At 37.1% G+C, this 20,782-nt stretch overlaps 1 protein-coding gene across 1 annotated transcript in view; it reads right to left on the bottom strand.

Annotated features, from left to right (window-relative positions):
• Nucleotides 1-285: 285 nt before the first annotated feature.
• LOC128660200 (patched domain-containing protein 3) overlaps nucleotides 286-20,782 on the bottom strand; it is a 190,050-nt gene continuing 169,553 nt past the window's right edge. The window contains exons 5-6 of the mRNA XM_053713900.1: nucleotides 9,304-9,449; nucleotides 286-2,987 (exon numbers count right to left, since the gene is read on the bottom strand). Coding sequence (XP_053569875.1) covers nucleotides 1,366-2,987; nucleotides 9,304-9,449 — 1,768 coding nt within the window. The 3' untranslated portion in view covers nucleotides 286-1,365. The remainder of the gene's footprint in view (nucleotides 2,988-9,303; nucleotides 9,450-20,782) is intronic.

The following is a 20,782-nucleotide window of genomic DNA, read 5'->3' as shown; positions in this document are numbered from 1 at the left end:
GAAGGAGGTGAAATCCAGTGTCTTCAATAAACTGTCTGAATGCTACATATCGTGTGAGTACTTTCCTTTTTGGTAATTCTCTACATTGGCATACTACACTATTGTGAATCATATTATTATCATATTATTACTACTCTATTTTTTGTACTTAGAGTTTTCTCTAATCTAAATTATAATACCCACAAATATAAAATGTGGGGGCCCATCTTCTATACCATATGTAACACAGATCTTTGGCAAACCACTGTCTTCTAAGGTTTATACTGTATGCAACACAGGACAATATTGTTTCAGTTTTCAAAACTTTATTTTTTCCAGTTTATCAACAGCATACGGTTTGTTTACAAAAAAGGGCAAGAAAATAAGTTAATTCTCTGTGCAAGATTTAAAAAAAGCAACAAAATCAAATGTCCTTCATATCAGCAAACAATTGCAGCAAAACTTCTTAGCCTTTTTAGGAAGGGGCATTCTTTAAAAAAAAAATCTGAATGAATACACCAACAAAAATAAAGAAAACAAAAAATATAGACAAAAATCTTAGTATCAGTATTTATTCATTTACTTTATTCATTTTTTTGTTTTAAAATTGTTAACATTCACCTTAGCGCGCTGTCCATGCTCTCTGGAGCACATTAAGGTCAGTTTTGTAGCTACAGGTGAACTTTTCCCCTGTACCCTTGAAACATTTACATTAGTTTAACAAAAACAAATGTAAATGTTTAGCGGAAATTCAGTATTCATTGTGTTTTAAACGACTACTAAATATTGCAGCCAACGATTATTTTATTAAAAGAATTTCCCTGAATATTCAGAATAAGAGGCCGATTTATCAACTCCCGAATGGGATGCAATGCCTCTGTTTTTGTGCGAGCCTTCACAAGTCGACTACCTCTGAGGCGGCATACAGCAATCAGCCCGATTGCATACGATTGGGTTGATTGACATCCCCTACTAGCAGGGGGCAACATTGCACAAACATTTCTAGCGAAATGCTTGTGCAATGATAAATGCCGACAACGTATGCTATAACTATTTAACCACACAGCACACCAGTCCTCCTGTCCTTCCCTTTTAAAACCCAGAAGCAGTATTCATGAGCCACACCTCAGTTTAGTTGGCTTCTACAGCTATTGGAGCACTGTCCCACCTGCTCTCCAAATACTCCTCAGGGCCCCAAAACACAGTTTTTATTTCACACTAATACAACACAAGCACTTATCATTTTTTTAGCAAAATGGCAAAGTGTAATTTATTAAACCTGGTCTAATATACAGTCCCCTATCACCAAAGCAGACTTTCTGTTACAGTATGTATAAAATATATATTTTCATAAAAGGTGCTAATTTTGCTTAAGTTTATAGGCTTTCAAACATTTGTATCTAGTGTGTTTTCTAAACGTTCAGGAGCATTTAAAGTCTCTAACTCATTTATGTCATTTCTAGCTTTTACAGTGTTAAAGCATTTTGTGCAACAACTGCCCAAAACCGGTAAAAACACTGGAAGAAAAACTAAACCATGGAGTGCTCCAAATGAAATAACAAGGAACATAATCTTGAAAAATGTTCTAAAAATGTAACTTCCTGCTGCAGAAAGTACTATCACACCCAAAACTGTTGATAACGCTCCTTGTACAATGGGATATCCAAGAGAATGTAAAGCATCAATAATTTTGTTGTTTACACTGGATTTTACATTAGAAACAAACGCATATGAAATATGAGCTGAAAAGTCAACAGAGAACCCAATGCAAATAACAAGATTGATCATTGATATAGAATCTAAGTTAACATCCCAGTAAGTCATGAATCCTGTAACACCAACTATAATAGAAGCAATAGAAAATGTCACCCATAATGCACAGAGAAGATTGGGAATTAACAATATTGAGATAATAAACATTGCAGCTGCAGCAATAAGGACGTTTGCAATAGTAGTCTGGATTATCACTGCAAATTGATCAAAGTAAATAAACGCTGGATGATACACTAGTAGTGGAATGTCACATCTACTTGCTATGTCTCGAAGCTGGTTTAATAATTCTTTCTGATCAACTGCTGTAGTTACATTTACAGTCTGAATGAAAAAGCGGGATGCTATGATGTCCTTCGATTTCATTTCAACATCTGGTATATAATTTGGTGCATAAACAGAAAATGCAATTAAATATTTAACAAATAAATCATGGGTGCTTATATCCAATTTAATCTTCTCAGCAGCATCTACAAAGATTCTCAACCATGACTCAGATAGTGTTTTGTCAACATAAGAATTGTTTTCAAAGCTTTCCATGCAGCTTTCAATTTTGTCCTGGGTTTCTAAATTCCAGTATTCTGTTTGTTCAGTAATAATAACCATAACTCTAGGACCATAGTATGAAAAGTACAATTCTTCTTTATCATAAAATGGAGCTACATATGAATTGTCAGGAGCCACATTACGCAGGTTAATTCCTTCTTTGACATAAAAACATCCGTAAATGCTGCTGGCCAAATATCCACAATATAATATAATCACAATTATCTTGGTCCAGATGTTTGTAAGGAAAGGCCCATAATACTTACGGAAGAACAGAGTCATTGGATGGTCAATCTCCGTAGAAGTAACCTGGTCATAGGATCCCCCAACACAGCATGCGTTGTATACAGAAGAACGCTCACTATCAGCGTGATCTTTCATTTCTGTACAAATCATCCAATGTCTATTACTCTCCTCTCGTCTACCATTTAGTGCCAGGAAAGCCCCAAAACAGGTGATGTTATAGAAGAAACAAAATAATATGGCAGTTCCAGTATAGATACAAAAGGATTTCACTGACTGAAAAGAAGTCATTATCCCTATGTAGAAAGCTAAGACATCTGTTAGAGTTGTGATTGTCACTGAGACAGCTGCTTCTGCATATGTATCTGCCATTCGTTCTTCTACTTTGCTTTTAACCTTTGTATGTTGCCAGTTTGAAATCATGATGAACATGTCATCTACACCAACACCTGTAAAAATGTAAAAAAATATATTTTTATAAAGAGTTAAATATTTTCTATAAGGAATTAAAGGAATTCCTAAAAAGGACTCTTTATCAATAAACTAAATTAATATTTAGGAATATTTAGGGACAATTACAAGAATAGAAGATTTTTGTTTATATTGAGTATCTGACTTTCTGATAAATAATAATTTACTTTACAGATTATTTACATATACAGGCTACTTGTATATAAATCTTCTGCACCCAACATCATCATTGCAGAAAGGGATATTAGGGTAGATTTAAAAAGTGCTAGGCAGACATGATTCGCTGTAACGAATCATGTCCGTCCAACATAGCTAAATGCCGACAGCATACATTTCTTGTGAAATGCTTGTGCAATGATGCCCCCTGCACATTCACGGCCAATTGGCCGCTTGCAGGTAGTGTCAATCATGATGATGATTGCAGTTCGCCATCTAAAAGGTGGCAAAGAAGTTAAGGAGCAGCGGTCTTACAACCCCTGCTTCTTAACTTACGTTTCAGGTGATCATTAAACTTTGGGTGTAGAAAGCAGCACCCACTGCTTGTTAAATCTACCCCTATTAATCATCTAATTTAAATTTAAAATGCATCATCTTTGTTATCCTAAAATCATTTTAAAAAAATTGTGCTGCTCCAATGTTTATAGGATAGCTTTACAACATGGCAAGGAATGGAAGGGAGCAACAACAGAAAACACTCCAGGTAAATCAATAGCATTCCTATGTTAGCACTGGAATTAAAAGCTGAAAGTAAAATTTAGTGAGCAAAACAGTCTCATGCACACTAACACCTGGAGTTCAGATATTGTGACCACGCTGACTCCCTTTCCTCATAGACTTCAATGGGGTGCACTAAAAAAGTCAAAGGTGCATTAGGAATACTTCATATACCAATCGGCTAGATTACTAGTTTTGCGGTAACATGAAAAAGCAGTGTTAACAGGTCCTAACGCTGCTTTTTCACGCCCGCTGATATTACGAGTCTTGCAGGTTTAGGGGCACCTGAACACTTTTTTGGCCTGAACGCAAAGCAACTTACGTAAATTTAGTAAAGGCTTTTTTCAATGGGACTTGCATAGCGCCGGTATTACAAGTTTGTCCTGGGAGGCCAAAAAGTGAGTGGTACACCCTATCTTGTCAAGATTCCTAAGGTATTTTAAAGTCAGTAGTTATGAGTTTTACAATACAAAGCTGTAGCATAAAACTCATAACTAAAGTGCGAAAAAGTACACTAACACCCATAAACTACCTATTAACCCCTAAACCGAGGCCCTCCCGCATCGCAAACAGTATAATAAAATTATTAACCCCTAATCTGCCGCTCCAGACATCGTCGCCACTAGAATAAACATATTAACCCCTAAACTGCCGCACTCCCGCCCCACAAACACTAGTTAAATATTATTAACCCCTAATCTGCAACCCCTAACATCACCGCCACCTACCTACATTTATTAACCCCTAATCTGCCGCCCCCAACGTCACCGCCACTATACTAAAGTTATTAACCCCTAAACCTAAGTCTAACCCTAACCCTAACACCCCCAAACTTAAATATAATTAAAATAAATCTAAAGAAAACATACTATTAATAACTAAATAATCCCTATTTAAAACTAAATACTTACCTATTTAATAAACCCTAAGCTAGCTACAATATAACTAATAGTTACATTGTAGCTAGCTTAGGGTTTATTTTTATTTCACAGGCAAGTTTGTATTTATTTTAACTAGGTAGAATAGTTACTAAATAGTTATTAACTATTTGTTAACTACCTAGCTAAAATAAATACAAATTTACCTGTAAAATATAACCTAACCTAAGTTACACTAACACCTAACACTACACTACAATTAAATAAATGACCTAAATTAAATACAATTAAATAAATCAAATACAATTAGCTAAATTACAACAAAAAACACTAAATTACAGAAAATAAAAAACAAATTACAAGATCTTTAATCTAATTACACCTAATCTAATAGCCCTATCAAAATAAAAAAAAAAACACCCAAAATAAAAAAAACCTAACCTAAACTAAACTACCAATAGCCCTTAAAAGGGCCTTTTGCAGGTCATTGCCCCCAAGAAATCAGCTCTTTTACCTGTAAAAAAATACACACAACCCCCCAACAGTAAAACCCACCACCCACACAACCAACCCCCCAAATAAAACCCTAACTAAAAAAACCTAAGCACCCCATTGCCCTGAAAAGGGCATTTGGATGGGCATTACCCTTAAAAGGGCATTTAGCTCTATTGCGGCCCAAAGCCCTAACCTAAAAATAAAACCCACCCAATACACCCTTAAAAAATCCTAACACTAACCCCCTAAGATCCACTTACCGGGAGAAGTCTTCATCCAAGTGGCAAGATGTCCTCAACGAAGCTGGCAGAAGTGGTCCTCCAGACGGGCAGAAGTCTTCATCCAGATGGCATTTTCTATCTTCATCCTTCCGACGCGGAGTGAGTCCATCTTCAAGACATCCGGTGATGAGCATCCTCTTCCAACTACGACTACCCGACAAATGAAGATGCCTTTAAGTGACATCATCCAAAATGGCGTCCCTTAGATTCTTATTGGCTGATAGAATTCTATCAGCCAATCGGAATTAAGGTTGAAAAAATCCTATTGGCTGTTGCAATCAGCCAATAGGATTGAACTTCAATCCTATTGGCTGATCCAATCAGCCAATAGGATTGAGCTTGTATTCTATTGGCTGTTCCAATCAGCCAATAGAATGCGAGCTCAATCCTATTGGCTGATGAAGATAGAAGATGCCGTATGGATGAAGACTTCTGCCTGTCTGGAGGACCACTTCTGCCCGTCTGGAGGACCACTTCTGACGGCTTCGTTGAGGACATCTTGCCACTTGGATGAAGACTTCTCCCAGTAAGTGGATCTTCGGGGTTAGTGATTTTTTAAGGGTGTATTGGGTGGGTTTTATTTTTAGGTAGGGCTTTGGGCCACAATAGAGATAAATGCCCTTTTAAGGGCAATGCCCATCCAAATGCCCTTTTCAGGGCAATGGGGAGCTTAGGTTTTTTTAGTTAGGGTTTTATTTTGGGGGTTGGTTGTGTAGGTGGAGGGTTTTACTGTTGGGGTGGTTGTGTGTATTATTTTTTACAGGTAAAAGAGCTGATTTCTTGGGGGCAATGCCCTGCAAAAGGCCCTTTTAAGGGCTATTGGTAGTTTAGTTTAGGCTAGGGTTTTTTTATTTTTGGTGGACTTTTTTTTATTTTCATAGGGCTATTAGATTAAGTGTAATTAGTTTAAAGATCTTGTAATTTGTTTTTTATTTTCTGTAATTTAGTGGGGTTTTTTTTTTTAGTAATTTAGCTAATTGTATTTGATTTATTTAATTGTATTTAATTTAGGTAATTTATTTAATTGTAGTGTAGTGTTAGGTGTTAGTGTAACTTAGGTTAGGTTTTATTTTACAGGTAAATTTGTATTTATTTTAGCTAGATAGTGAGTAAATAGTTAATAACTATTTAGTAACTATTCTACCTAGTTAAAATAAATACAAACTTGCCTGTAAAATAAAAATAAACCCTAAGCAAGATACAATGTAACTATTAGTTATATTGTAGCAAGCTTACGGTTTATTTTACAGGTAAGTATTTAGTTTTAAATCAGAATAATTTAGTTAATGATAGTAATTTTATTTAGATTTATTTAAATTATATTTAAGTTAGGGGGTGTTAGGGTTAGACTTAGGTTTAGGGGTTAATAAATTTAGAATAGTGGCGGCGACGTTGGGGGCGGCAGATTAGGGGTTAATAAATGTAGGTAGGTTGCGGCGACATTGGGGGAGGGAGATTAGGGGTTAATAAATATAATGTAGGTGTCAGCGATGTTGGGGGCAGCAGATTAGGGGGTTAATAAGTATAATGTAGGTGGCGGCGATGTCCGGAGCGGCAGATTAGGGGTTAATAAATATAATGTAGGTGTCAGCTATGTCAGGGGCAGCAGATTAGGGGTTAATAAGTGTAAGATTAGGGGTGTTTAGACTCGGGGTTCATGTTAGGGTGTTAGGTGTAAACATAAAATGTGTTTCCCCATAGGAATCAATTTGGCTTCGTTAATGAGCTAAACGCTGCTTTTTTGCAGGTGTTAGACTTTTTCTCAGCCGGCTCTCCACATTGATGTCTATGGGGAAATCGTGCACGAGCACGTACAACCAGCTCACCGCTGACTTAAGCAGCGCTTGTATTGGAGTGCAGTGTGGAGCACAATTTTGCTCTACGCTCACTTCTTGCCTTTTAACGCTAGGTTTATAAAAACCTGTAATACCAGCGCTGTAGGGAAGTGAGCGGTGAGAATAATCTGCAAATTAGCACTGCACCCCTGTTATCGCAAAACTCGTAATCTGGCCGTATGTTCTTCATTTACAAAACTTTTTTTTTTTTAAATATACAATTCTATATATAAATTAATATATTTTTTGTAAAATATATATACATAGTAGTTGAGGTTGAAAGAAGACAAAAGTCGATTGAGTTCAACCTATACAGATCCTACCTGATTTACAATAAAAGCTCCAATTGAGTTTAACTTAATCCCATTAAAAAGGTGACCCATTTAAAACAATAAATTATATCCATGAATTAAGTTTCTAGCCAGAAATGTATCTAAAGCCATTTTTAAATGTATCTGAAGTATTGGTATTCACTACCTTCTTAGACAATAAGTTAAACAATTTAATTGCTCTTACAGTGAAGAGACGTTTACATTGCTGGCAATTAAATCTACTTTCCTCCAGTTTTAAATTGTGAACTCTTGTCACAATCAATTTCCTTGGAAAAAACAGCGCTTCCACCAACTCTGTACATAGGTCTTGAATTTATTTATATAAAGTTATTCACCTCTTAAGTGCCTTTTTCCTAAAGAAAACAGACCCAGTTTGGCTAACTTCTCCTCATAGTTTAAATTCTTCATTCCCCTTATTAGTTTTGTGGCCATCTCTGAAATGATTCTAAAAATGTAGCTTTCCTCCCTTGCTTCAATGCCTTTTTAAATACATGCTAGTATTGTATTAGCTTTAGAAGCTGCTGTACTGCATTGTGCACTCATTTTTTGTTTGTTATCTATAAGTACACCCGAATCCCTTTCCTCATGTGTTTTGCTAAGTCTAGTTCCATTTGAATAATAGGTTGCCTGTATATTTTTACACAACTACTCATAGCTCCCTGTCTTTTATCCAGTTATTTAACCATGAGCTCACATTTTCAGCTATTCCCAGTTCTTTCATTTTGTACAATAATCTCTCATATAGTACTGTATCAAAAGTCCTTTCAAAATCCAAGTTTATAACACTAACTGATTCCCTTTTATCTATATTTTAGCTTACTTCCTCATAGAATCTAATTCAAATAGTATGAAATGATCAATTTCTCATTAATCCATGCTGATTTGAACTCATAATCATGTTTGCATTAATTTACTTATCAATATAATCCCATATGATCCCTTCAAGTATCTTGCCCACTACTGATGTCAGACTAACTGGTCTATAGCTTCCTAGATCAGCCCTGTTTCCCTTTTTAAAATGTGGCACCACATTAGCTTTAAATCCGTACTGGGGTACTATGCCTGAGGATAATGAGTCTTGAGAAATTAAGAATAGATGTTTGGCTATAAAAGTACTAAATTCCCTTAAAACCTTTGGGTATATTCCATCTGAATCTGGCGTTTTATTTACCTTAATAGTATCCATCGTTTCCCTGATACCCTCTAGAGATAACCCAGCTATTGGTACGGGTTTGTATGTTCTAGTTTGTTTCAATGCATCTCCCATTGGTTCTTCTTTTGTGTACACTATAGAAAAGAACTGTTAATCATGCTACAATTCTCACATTTTAATGTACCTATATTATTCTTCTTAGAGATGTTTTACCATTTATATACTTAAAAAACTTTTTAGGGTTTGACTTAGAGTCCTTTACAATTATTCTTTCAATTTTGGCTGACTTGATTGCTTTTTGCATGCTTTTTTACATTCCTTATATAGGTATAGATACTGCCCTGAATACTATATCCTACCTGTAGACTAAAACTTAGTAACTTGCTTGAACAGTTAATGGTCACACACTGCCTGGTTCTAAATCTAGCCCTTTTTTTTTTTACTCTTTTTCTTTTTCAGGTTTTTCCTTTATTTTTGATTAATTAATTGAGGTTCTGTTGCTGTATAGTTTATAAGGAATTCCAAACATTTAGCTTCCATGATCTGTAAGAGTAATGCAAATATTTCGTTTTGTAATAATTTTTGATGAACCTTTTCAGCACTTACCTAGAATAAGAAATGGGGCATTAGCTACTGTTATGACAAAGGGAACTCCACAAAACAGCAACAGACCAAAACTACTAAGCACGGCTAATCCAGAAGAAATCACTCCAAATGCTGCAACCCAAACTTTATTTCTTACAGAGTCAAATCTAAAAAAAAAAAAAATTCAAATTAAAAAAATCTGAAGGCATAGGCCTCTATTTAACAAAGTCTGCTGGACCTGATCCGACAGTGCAGAACAGATCCGCCAGACCTCGCTGAATACGGAGAGCAATACTCTCTCCGTATTCAGCATTGCACCAGCTGGTGCAACACCGCCCCCTGCAGACTCGCGGCCAATGGGCCGCCAGCAGGGAGATGTCAATCAACCCGATCATACTCGATCGGCTTGATTTCCGGCGATGTCTGTCCGCCTGCTCAGAGCAGGCGGACAGGTTATGGAGCAGCGGTCTTTGTGACCGCTGCTTCATAACTGCTGTTTCTGGCGAGTCTGAAGGCTCGCCAGAAACACGTGCCCAGAAGCTCACTATGGAGCTTGTTAAATGGGCGCCATATAGCATCAGCATACATTCTAATTCAAATTCATAACAATATTTTTAGAAAGGCATCATAAAAAAACATACTTATTGAACCATAACGCTAAGTTTTCCATTTCTTAATTTTTTCTGATTTTGTATCAAATGTTGTATTAATAAAACAGATAGAGCCAGATTAAGAGTGGAGCAGTATAACGCTCCCGCTCGCGCGCAAACTCTGCTAGAAGTAAGTTTTTTGCATGCGTTGGGTAGCGCTCATGTTACAAGATGAAAGTAAAAAGTTTTCTCTCACACGCTTACCAGATAGGTACAAAAACTAAAGTGAATATTGTGACCGCATTAACGTATATTTAACGTATAGAAGTCAATGGAGCAAAAAAGTGGGAAAACTATTTCACATTCCAATGTTCTTCAAGTAGCAGAATATGTTCTATTTATTCATAAATACATAAATACATAATTCTACATATATATGATTGTATTTTGCTACAATATATATCTATACAATATATATAAATGATTATATATAAGTATAGATATTTACAGATATTTAAAGGAATATCTATTTATAGATACTTTATTATGATTATTATTATCAGGTATTTGTAGAGCGCCAACATATTCTGCAGCGCTGTAAACATAGTCGGTGTACAGGATAGCTTTTGTAGGGGTCAAGTGGGTAAAGGGCCCTGCTGAGAGTTTTACTGTTGTAGTCGGCTCTTATGAAGTGATCTGTAAATGGCTGGGCCCATATGCTTACATTCTAAGGGGTTCAAGGGGAAAGCAATGGAGTTAGGAAAGGTTAGTGTTGGTTGTATGCATCCCTGAATAGTAGAGTTTTAGGGAGTGCTTGAAGCTGTTAAAACTAGGGGAGAGTCTTATGGAGCGAGGCAGGGAATTCCATAAGATGGGGGCCAGTATGGAGAAGTCCTGTAAACGGGAATGTGAGGAAGTAACAAGAGAGGAGGAAAGGAGGAGATCCTGAGCTGATCGAAGGGGACGGGAGGGAGAGTATATAGAGACAAGTTCAGAGATGTAGGGGGGAGCAGTGCAGTTCAGAGCTTTATATGTCAGGGTGAGGATTTTATGTTTAATCCAAGAGGCAAGAGGAAGCTAGTGAAGGGATTGGCAGAGAGGTGCAGCAGATGAAGAGCGACGAGTAAGAAAGATGAATTGTAAAGGAGCTATGCGGCAGCTAGGTAGACCAGAGAGGACGGAGTTGCAGTAGTCGAGGCAGGAAAGGATGAGAGAGTGGATTAAAATCTTGGTTGTATCTTGTGTAAGGAAATGTCTAATTTTAACGATGTTTTTAAGGTGGAAGTGGCAGGCTTTAGCCCAGGACTGAATGTGAGGAGTGAAGGAAAGATCTGAGTCAAGTGTGACCCCAAGACATCGGGCGTGTGGGGTAGGGGTAATGATGGAATTATCAACAGTTATAGAAATGTTGGGGGTGGAGACATTGGAAGAAGGGGGAAAAATAAGGAGTTCAGTTTTGGAGAGATTTAGCTTAAGGTAGTGAGAGGACATCTAAGATGAGATGTGAGAAAGACAGTTAGTTACACGGGTTAGTAAGGAAGGAGGAAGGTCTGGTGCAGAGAGGTAGATTTGGGTGTCATCGGCATACAAATGGTATTGAAACCCATGGGACTTTATTAAGGAACCTAGTGATGACGTGTAGATTGAAAAGAGAAGGGGACCAAGGACAGAGCCTTGAGGTACCCCAACAGAAAGTGGTAACGGGGAAGAGGATGCTCCGGAGAAGGCTACACTAAATGTATGGTTAGTCAGGTAAGAAGAGAACCACAAGAGAGCTGTGTCACAGATGCCGAAGGATTGGAGGGTTTGGAGCAGAAGAGGGTGGTCAACAGTGTCAAAGGCTTCAGACAGGTCAAGGAGGATAAGCAGAGAGAAGTGGCCTTTGGATTTTGCTGTAAGTAGGTCATTGGTAACTTTGACAATTGCTGTCTCTGTAGAGTGATGGGAACGAAATCCAGATTGCAGTGGGTCAAGAAGAAAGTTTAGTGTAAGGAAATGGGATAGACGTACATAAACTAGCTTTTCGAGGAGCTTTGAGGCAAGAGGGAGTAGTGAAATATGGCGGTAGTTGGAAGGGAAGGTTGGATCGAGGGAAGGTTTTTTGAGGATAGGTGTGACCAGTGCATGTTTTAGAGATGAGGGAAAAATACCAGTGTTGAGGGAGAGGTTGAAAATGTGTGTGAGTATGGGGGTGAGGGTAGAAGAGAGGGAGGGGAGTAGCTGTGAGGGGATGGGGTTGAGGGGACAGGTAGTGAGGTGGGAGGACAGTATAAGGGCAGAAACTTCATCCTCGTTAACAGGGGCAAAAGAGCTGCATTTTTGGATATTTGGGTTTTGGGTGATCTTGAGCTTTTGAGGGGGTGGGAGATTGGAAGTATGTTGAGAGCTGATTTCACTTCTGATGGAGTCAATTTTGTTGTTGAAATGGCTGACAAAATCTTGAGCTGAGAGAGAGGTTGTGTTAGGAGATGGGGGTGGGCGGAGAAGAGTGTTGAATGTGGAGAACAGACGTTTAGGGTTAGAGGAAAGAGTAGAGATGAGATTGGAAAAATATTGTTGCTTATAAAGATTAAGGGCAGAATAGTTGGAGTTCAGAATGAACTTGGAGTGAAGAAAGTCAGCTGAACTCCGAGATTTCCTCCAGTGTGGCTCAGCAGTACGGGAGCATCTGCAAAGGTATCATGTCAGAGGAGTATGCCAGGGCTGAGGATGAGAGTGTGGTTTCTGAGCTAAGGTTGGAGGGGCCAGAGTGTCAATGACCGATGTAAGGGTGGAATTATACTGGCAGATAGATTGGTCAGGGCAGGAAAAGGAGGTGATGGATGAGAGGAGAGGTTTGAGAGATCTAGCGAGCTGATGCAGATCTAGTGACTTAGTGCTTCTGTGAAGTTTGGTGTGAGGGGTAGAGGGAGGGGGAGCTGCAGGTAGGGAAGTGATGTTGCAAGTTAGGAGATGATGGTCAAAGAGAGGAAAAGGGGAGTTTGTAAAATTTGAAAGAGTGCATTGATAGGTGAAAGTCAGATCAAGGGAATGACCATCTTTGTGAGTGGGAGAGTCAGTCCATTGTGACAGGCAGAAAGAGGAAGTGGTTTTGCAGAGGAGGCAGTGGGATTGTCAAGAGGGATGTTAAAGTCGCCAAGAATGAGGGCAGGGGTGTCTGAGGAAAGGAAATAAGGAAGCCAGGCAGCAAAGTGATCTAAAAATTGAGTTGGGGAGCCAGGGGGTGGTATCTGACTGCAACACGTATAGAGAGGGGAGAGAATAACCGAATCGTGTGCTTCTAATGAAGAAAATGTGAATATTCCCCTATGTGAAGAACATTGGAATGTGAAATATTTACAGTAAATACACAGTATAACCCTTTATTAAATATGCAAACTTGCAAATGGCTCCAATACACTCCTATATTTATGAAAATGTATGTGTACATATCTATTTATATGTATGTGTATATATATATATATATATATATATATATATATATATATATACTCTATGTCTGTAAATACATATATACACATATAAATACATATTTACATAGACATACATATAGATAGATAGATAGATACTGGGGCTAGGGGGCACTCAGAATGCTTATAGGGGTACAGTGATATGTGCTAGCAGTCCCAACATATATATAATCTTAAAAAGAAAGAGCTCTACACAATCTTGAGAGCTAAAGTGGAACACAGGCCGCACAATATACAACACCCACACTATATTTGTAACAGAGATATCCTCAATGAGTATGCTTGAACATATACAAATTTATTAAAATATATATATATATATATATATATACATATATATATATATATATATATATATATATATATATATGTGTATATATGTATATATATATATATACAGTATATACATACATATTTAGGCATGTATATGTATGTATCTCTATGACCTTTGCCTTATAATATTTTTGTGCAATTTTTGTTAAATAGTTTTTATTAGGTAGTGTTATCATGAGTGTAACTGTACTTTTAAATGTATTTTTGATTTGTTTTATTGACAATTCTTTGTTTCGCAAAAGAGTTAACCACAGCTCTCAGGACGCCCTATACCGACACACGGTAACTTCAATTGCACTTAAGAGAACGTGTTTACTTTCAACTTTTAATACGAGCTCTACATCTGATGCACTTAGTCTTGCTAAACAAGATATTGCTTGTGTGTAACTGTTAGCATGGCGCTTGTAATCTAGCTCTAAGTAATTTACAGATATGCAAGTAAAGCACAGCAGAAACGGTATAAATCATTTTAGAACATATACATACTGGATTTCTTTCAGTACAGTCTTGCTAATTAAGAAGTTGATCACAATTAATCATCTGACATTTATTGGTGTGTTTTTGACCACCAATAGGCACATTTCAATGTTGAACTAATCACAATTTCTGTTTTTTAGACCAGAAAACACATTGGGCTAGATTGCAAATGGAGCACAAAAATATTAGCGCTATTTAGCGCTAACACCAGTCAAGTTCAATAGTGCTCCTATTCTTGCACTCATATTACAAGTTGAATGTGAAAAATGTTTCCTCAAACTTATATCTATAGCTCTATATATCTATTTTCTTCTGAGTAATGAGGAATGATATTTCAAGTATTGCTATATGGTATTGCAAAAGTAAACCAATAGAAATGATTGCACAGGCAACTAGCACATCTAGGCAAGTATCCCTGCTTGCTTTAAAAGCTTGAGAGGTTGCATATCTAATTTGCATATCGTACCCAGAATCCTTTTGTGCATTGGTAACAATGTATATGGAGTTTTTTTTTGTTTTTTTTTATATATCTTTTTTTTTATTTCCGAACACAAAATACAATACAAAACATAAAACAATATCAACAGAATATCATAATCATAACAGAGAATTATCCATCAATTGTGGCAAGATATTAACAACAGAAAAAGAAAAGGAAAAAAACAAAACCTTCCATTAATTTCAGATAGATAGACAATATTTGTACCACAAATAAACTTATCGTATAATTGTATAATCTTAAACATTTCTTAATGTACACTTGTGCTGCATTTCCTAATTTACCTAAATAGAATAAGGAAAAGAAAAAAAAAAAAAGGAGGGGGGAAGGGAGGGATGGGAGGGAAACCTGACTGCACCCACTCGCTTCAAACTATATTATTAATGCCAAGGGAAGGGGAAGATATTATTTAGGACTAACGTTCCAAAAAAATCTGATTTATGGAAGCATTTTGTTAAAGAGAATTGTATATTACTAGGTTGTTCCAATATTAAGGTGAGCCATTTATCAAAGAATGCTCGGATCTGACTGTCAAGCAGTTCATTCTTGTTTATTTGTTCAAACATAATTTGTGATAACACTGCCTGCTTAAATACTGTAAATGGAGGAGCTGTCTTCTTCTTCCAGCACCGAAGAATTAAATTGCGGCCTAATAAGATTGATATATCAACTATTTTATAAAATGTTATAGTGGTCTCATCAGTTAGAAAGAAAATCTGAAATATATCTAAGGTAATATTCATTTGTAAGATCGTAGTTAGCCAATATGAGACTTTGGCCCAGAATTGTCGAAGTTTAGGACAAAACCAGATACAATGTAACAGATCAGCATTTGATTTCTTACATTTATCGCAATCACCAACAATATTATGCGACCATTTAGCTAGTATTTTCGGCGTAATATATGAATTATTAATTATCTTGATATGAGATTCTTTCCAAGAGGTAGGTATTTTAGCCTCTCTTACTCGTTTAATACTAGTTTTAACCTTTTCCAGTGTTATCTCTTGAAAATAGGGGCGCCAATAGTCAACTAAAGCCTCCAGCACCAATTGACCTTGTTTGGACATTAGTATATTGTATATCAACGAAATAGTATGAATGCTATTTTTATGTAAGATTATATAATCTTTAAGTTCGCCAAAATTAGCGTAGCCTGTTCCAACATTCGGAAATCCATTGATAAAATGCCTAACTTGTAGATAAGCAAAAAAATTATGATTTGGTAGGTTATATGCATAGAAAATGTCCTCAAACATTCTAACTTTACACTCATTATCACATAGTTGTGAAACAAAAATCAAACCTTTCTCTTCCCATTTCCTGAAAACTTCAGAGGTCAAACCTGGTGGGAACAGGTTATTACCTCTAATAGGTAAATATGAGGATACATGATAGTCTATATCTAGTGCAATACATAGTTTTTGCCAGGCTGTTACCACATTGTGGATTGCAAGCATTTTTTTAACATATGGTGGTAGCTGGGCAGCTGGGCAATGAATATAGCTTTGAGTGAAAGAGGGGTGACCACATATTCTTCAATTTGTTGATTTGTGAAGTAGATAGTATCTGTAACCCAGTCAACAGCAAAGCGTGCAAGTATAGCAATGTTATACCACTTTATATCAGGGAGAGCAAATCCTCAAAATTCTGATAACTGATGCAGTTTTGTTCGAGATAAATAATGCCTTTTCTTAGACCAAACAAAAGAGAGGCAATGTTTATTGAACAACCTTAAGTCTTTATTAGAGACAAAAAGAGGGAGACTTTGAAGAAGATATATTAATTGTGGTAGGAGAATGGACTTGATTAACATGATTCTAGCTGAGAGAGAAATGTATATGGAGTTTTACTGGGTAAAGGCAAGCAGGGATACTTGCCAAGATGTGCTAATTGCCTGTGCAATAATTTCTAAATATTTACTTTTGTGGTATGGTGGACTTTAATCTCATGCTTTTATCCACCATAATTTTAATGAATTTTGATTTTGCCCTAGAATGAGCTTTACCTAGCAGCAATCAAAAATCTATCTACTACTAATGAGTTCTAATAAGAATGAAACAGCTGTGTCATAGTGATTTTTGTATTTGCTGCACCCACCCACATTAGAGGACCACTGTGTGGGTGGGTGCAGTGTGGGTGGGTGCAGCAGTATTTAAAGCAAAAACCTTGAGAGGTTTTTGCTTCAAATACCTTACACAGAATCCTCTTGTGCATTGGTAACAATGTATATGAAGTTTTAATGGGTAAAGGCAAGCGGGAATACTTGCCTAGATATATATACACACACACACACACACACACAGTATCCCACAAAAGTGAGTACACCCCTCACATTTTTGTAAATATTTTATTAAATTCTTTTATGTGACAATACTGAAGAAATGACACTTTGCTACAATGTACGGCCTGTATAACAGTGTAAATGTACTGTCTCCAAGCGCGGATACTTGCCTAGGTGTGCTAATTGCCTGTGCAATAATTTCTATTTATCTATATATATATATATATATATATATATATACACAGTATCCCACAAAAGTGAGTACACCCCTCACATTTTTGTAAATATTTTATTGTATCTTTTCATGTGACAACACTGAAGAAATTACACTTTGCTACAATGTAAAGTATTAAATGTAGACCCTGTATATCAGTGTAAATGTACTGTCTCAACACACAGCCATTAATGTCTAAAACGTTGAGAACAAAAGTGAGTACACCCCTAAGTGGAAATGTCCAAATTGGGCTCAATTAGCCATTTTCCATCCAAGGTGTCATGTGATTCGTTAGTGTTACAAGGTCTTGGGTGTGTTAAATTTGGTGTTATAGCTCTCACACTCTCTCAATCTGGTCACTGGAAGTTCAACATGGCACTTCATGGCAAAGAACTCTGTCTGTGGATCTGAAAAAAAAGAATTGTTGCTCTACATAAAGATGGCCTAGGCTATAAGAAGATTGCCAAGACCCTGAAACTGAGCTGCAGCACAGTGGGCAAGACCATACAGTGGTTTCACAGGACAGGTTCCACTTAGAACAGGCTTCGCCATGGTTGACCAAAGAGGTTGAGTGCACGTACCCAGCATCATATCTAGAGGTTGCCTTTGGGAAATAGATGTATGAGTGCTGCCAGCATTGCTGCAGAGGTTTAAGGGGTGGGGGGGGGTCAGCCTGTCAGTGCTCAGACCACACTGCATCAAATTGGTCTGCATGGCTGTCGTCCCAGAAGGAAGTCTCTTCTAAAGATGATACACAAGAAAGCCCACAAACAGTTTGCTGAAGACAAGCAGACTAAGGACATGGATTACTGGAACCATGTCCTGTGGTCCGATGAGACCAAGATAAACTTATTTGGTTCAGATGGTGTCAAGTGTGTGTGGCGGCAACCAGGTGAGGAATACAAAGACAAGTGTGTCTTGCCTACAGTCAAGCATGGTGGTAGGAGTGTCATGGTCTGGGCCTGCATGAGTGCTGCCGGCACTGAGGAGCTACAGTTCACTGAGGGAACCATGAATGCCAACATGTACTGTGACATACTGAAGCAGAGCATGATCCCCTCCCTTCGGAGAATGGGCAGTATTCCAACATGATAGCGACCTCAAACACACCTCCAAGATGACCACTGCCTTGCTACATACCTTGCTAAAGAAGTTGAGGGTAAAGGTGATGGACTGGTCAAGCATGTCTCCAGACCTAAACCCTATTGAGCATCTGTGGGGCATCCTCAAATGGAAGATGTGGGAGAGCAAGGTCTCTGACATTTACCAGCTCTGTGATGTCATCAAGGAGGAGTGGAAGAGAACTCCAGAGACAACCTGTGAAATTCTGGTGAACTCCATGCCTAAGAGTGTTAAGGCAGTGCTGGAATATAATGGTGGCGACACAAAATATTGACACTTTGGGCCCAATTTGGGCATTTCAACTTAGGTGTGTACTTACTTTTGTTGCCAAGATTTTAGACATTAATGGCTGTGTGTTGAGTTATTTTGAGGGGACAGCAAATTTAAAATGTTATACAGGCTGTGCACTCACTACTTTACATTGTAGCAAAGTGTCATTTCTTCAGTGTTGTCAAATGAAAATATTTAATAAAATATTATCAACAATGTGAGGGTGTACTCACTTTTGTAGGATACTGTATATACATATACACACACACACATAATTATATATGGGTATAGATAGATATATTTAGGAATATCTATTTAGAAATACGAGTAAGGTCAGTCCAGCCCTGGAATACCAGGCAATTTTCCTCTGAACAAGGAATATGACAACCCTAGATGATTGTTACAGCCTTCTGTGGGCCTTGTCAGTGAGATGCAGCCATAATCCTCTAAGAATAATGGGTAAGGAGTCCATGACTGATTTCTCAAATCACCCTTAGGGAGACCTGGTCATAATACAAATGCATTCAAAGAGAAGCGCTCTAATAGGAACGAATAACAGCTCAGTAGCTTGTTCTATGGCAAGTTACCACCTAGTAGCAGCCTTTGGTAGTCCAGTTGTGCTTTTCACAGAGAATTTTTTTCCTGAAGTATATAAGTCTGATCCCGCCAAGTAAGGTCAGTCAAGCCCTGAAATACCAGGCAATTCTCTTCTGAACATATATATATATATATATATATATATATATATATATATATATATATATATATATATATACTGGTAATATATATATATGTATATATACATATACCTATATATATACCTATATATATATATATATATATATATATATATGTGTGTATATAAATATATATATATATATATATATATATATATATATAAAATTATATATAGGTATAGATATCTATTTATAAATACTTAGAACATATTCCCCTATGTTTATTAAATATGAATATTGCATAAATATGTTTTTGCATGTTTTCATCTACTTAACTGCAAAGGGCTCCAATGCACTTCTATATATGTCTATATATGTGTACATATGTATTTATGTGTTTATATGTGTTTCTGTAAAAACATATATACACACATATAAATATAATATAAGTTGATTTCAGGCAAAAAACCAACAACATTTAAAATTAGGGGGTGGTAAACTTACCTTTTAAATCCCCCTAATTTTAAATGTTGTTGTATTTTGCCCGAAATAAACTTCACCCAGCAGTGATTCAAACCTTCTCCCAGCTGATGAGTAGCAATAACTACCCTAGCTAAGCTTATAAGCTGTGTGAACAGTGATGCTTTGGCGTTAAGGGAATCTGCTGAAAAGCAGACTTGAATTAAAAAGGTGTGTCATTGTGAACCTAATTTGCATATCTTACCCAGAATCCTTTGTTGCATTGGAAACAATGTTTTCCAGAGGTTTTCTGTGGGAAAAACAAGCCTTCTGGCCTGTCTAGATTTGTTAATGAACTAAACAAAGAGTTATTTTCTCTATATTTTGTGCGTAAATGTTGTTTTTTTTATATCCCCCATAGAAAACAATGGGGCCATTTGAGCTGAAAAAAACCTAACACCTGAAAAAAAGCAGCGTTCAGCTCCTAACGCAGCCCCATTGTTTTCTATGGGGAAACACTTCCTACGTCTGCACCTAACACTCTAACATGTACCCCGAGTCTAAACACCCCTTACCTTACACTTATTAACCCCTAATCTGCCGCCCCCGCTATCGCTGACACCTGCATATTTTTTTTAACCCCTAATCTGCCGCTCCGTAAACCGCCGCTACCTACATTATCCCTATCTACCCCTAATCTGCTGCCCCTAACACCGCCGACCCCTATATTATATTTATTAACCCCTAATCTGCCCCCCTCAACGTCGCCTCCACCTGCCTACACTAATTAACCCCTTATCTCCCGAGCAGACCGCACCGCTACTATAATAAAGTTATTAACCCCTAATCCGCCTCACTCCCGCCTCAATAACCCTATAATAAATAGTATTAACCCCTAATCTGCCCTCCCTAACATCGCCGACACCTAACTTAAATTATTAACCCCTAATCTGCCGACCGAATCTCGCCGCTACTGTAATAAATGGATTAACCCCTAAAGCTAAGTCTAACCCTAACCCTAACACCCCCCTAAGTTAAATATAATTTAAATCTAACGAAATAAATTAACTCTTATTAAATAAATTATTCCTATTTAAAGCTAAAT

Source organism: Bombina bombina, chromosome 5, assembly GCF_027579735.1.
Source record: "Bombina bombina isolate aBomBom1 chromosome 5, aBomBom1.pri, whole genome shotgun sequence".
Classification (NCBI taxonomy): Eukaryota; Metazoa; Chordata; class Amphibia; order Anura; family Bombinatoridae; genus Bombina; species Bombina bombina.
Note: the sequence above shows the minus strand (reverse complement) of the source record. Positions and strands in the feature narration are given on the sequence as shown.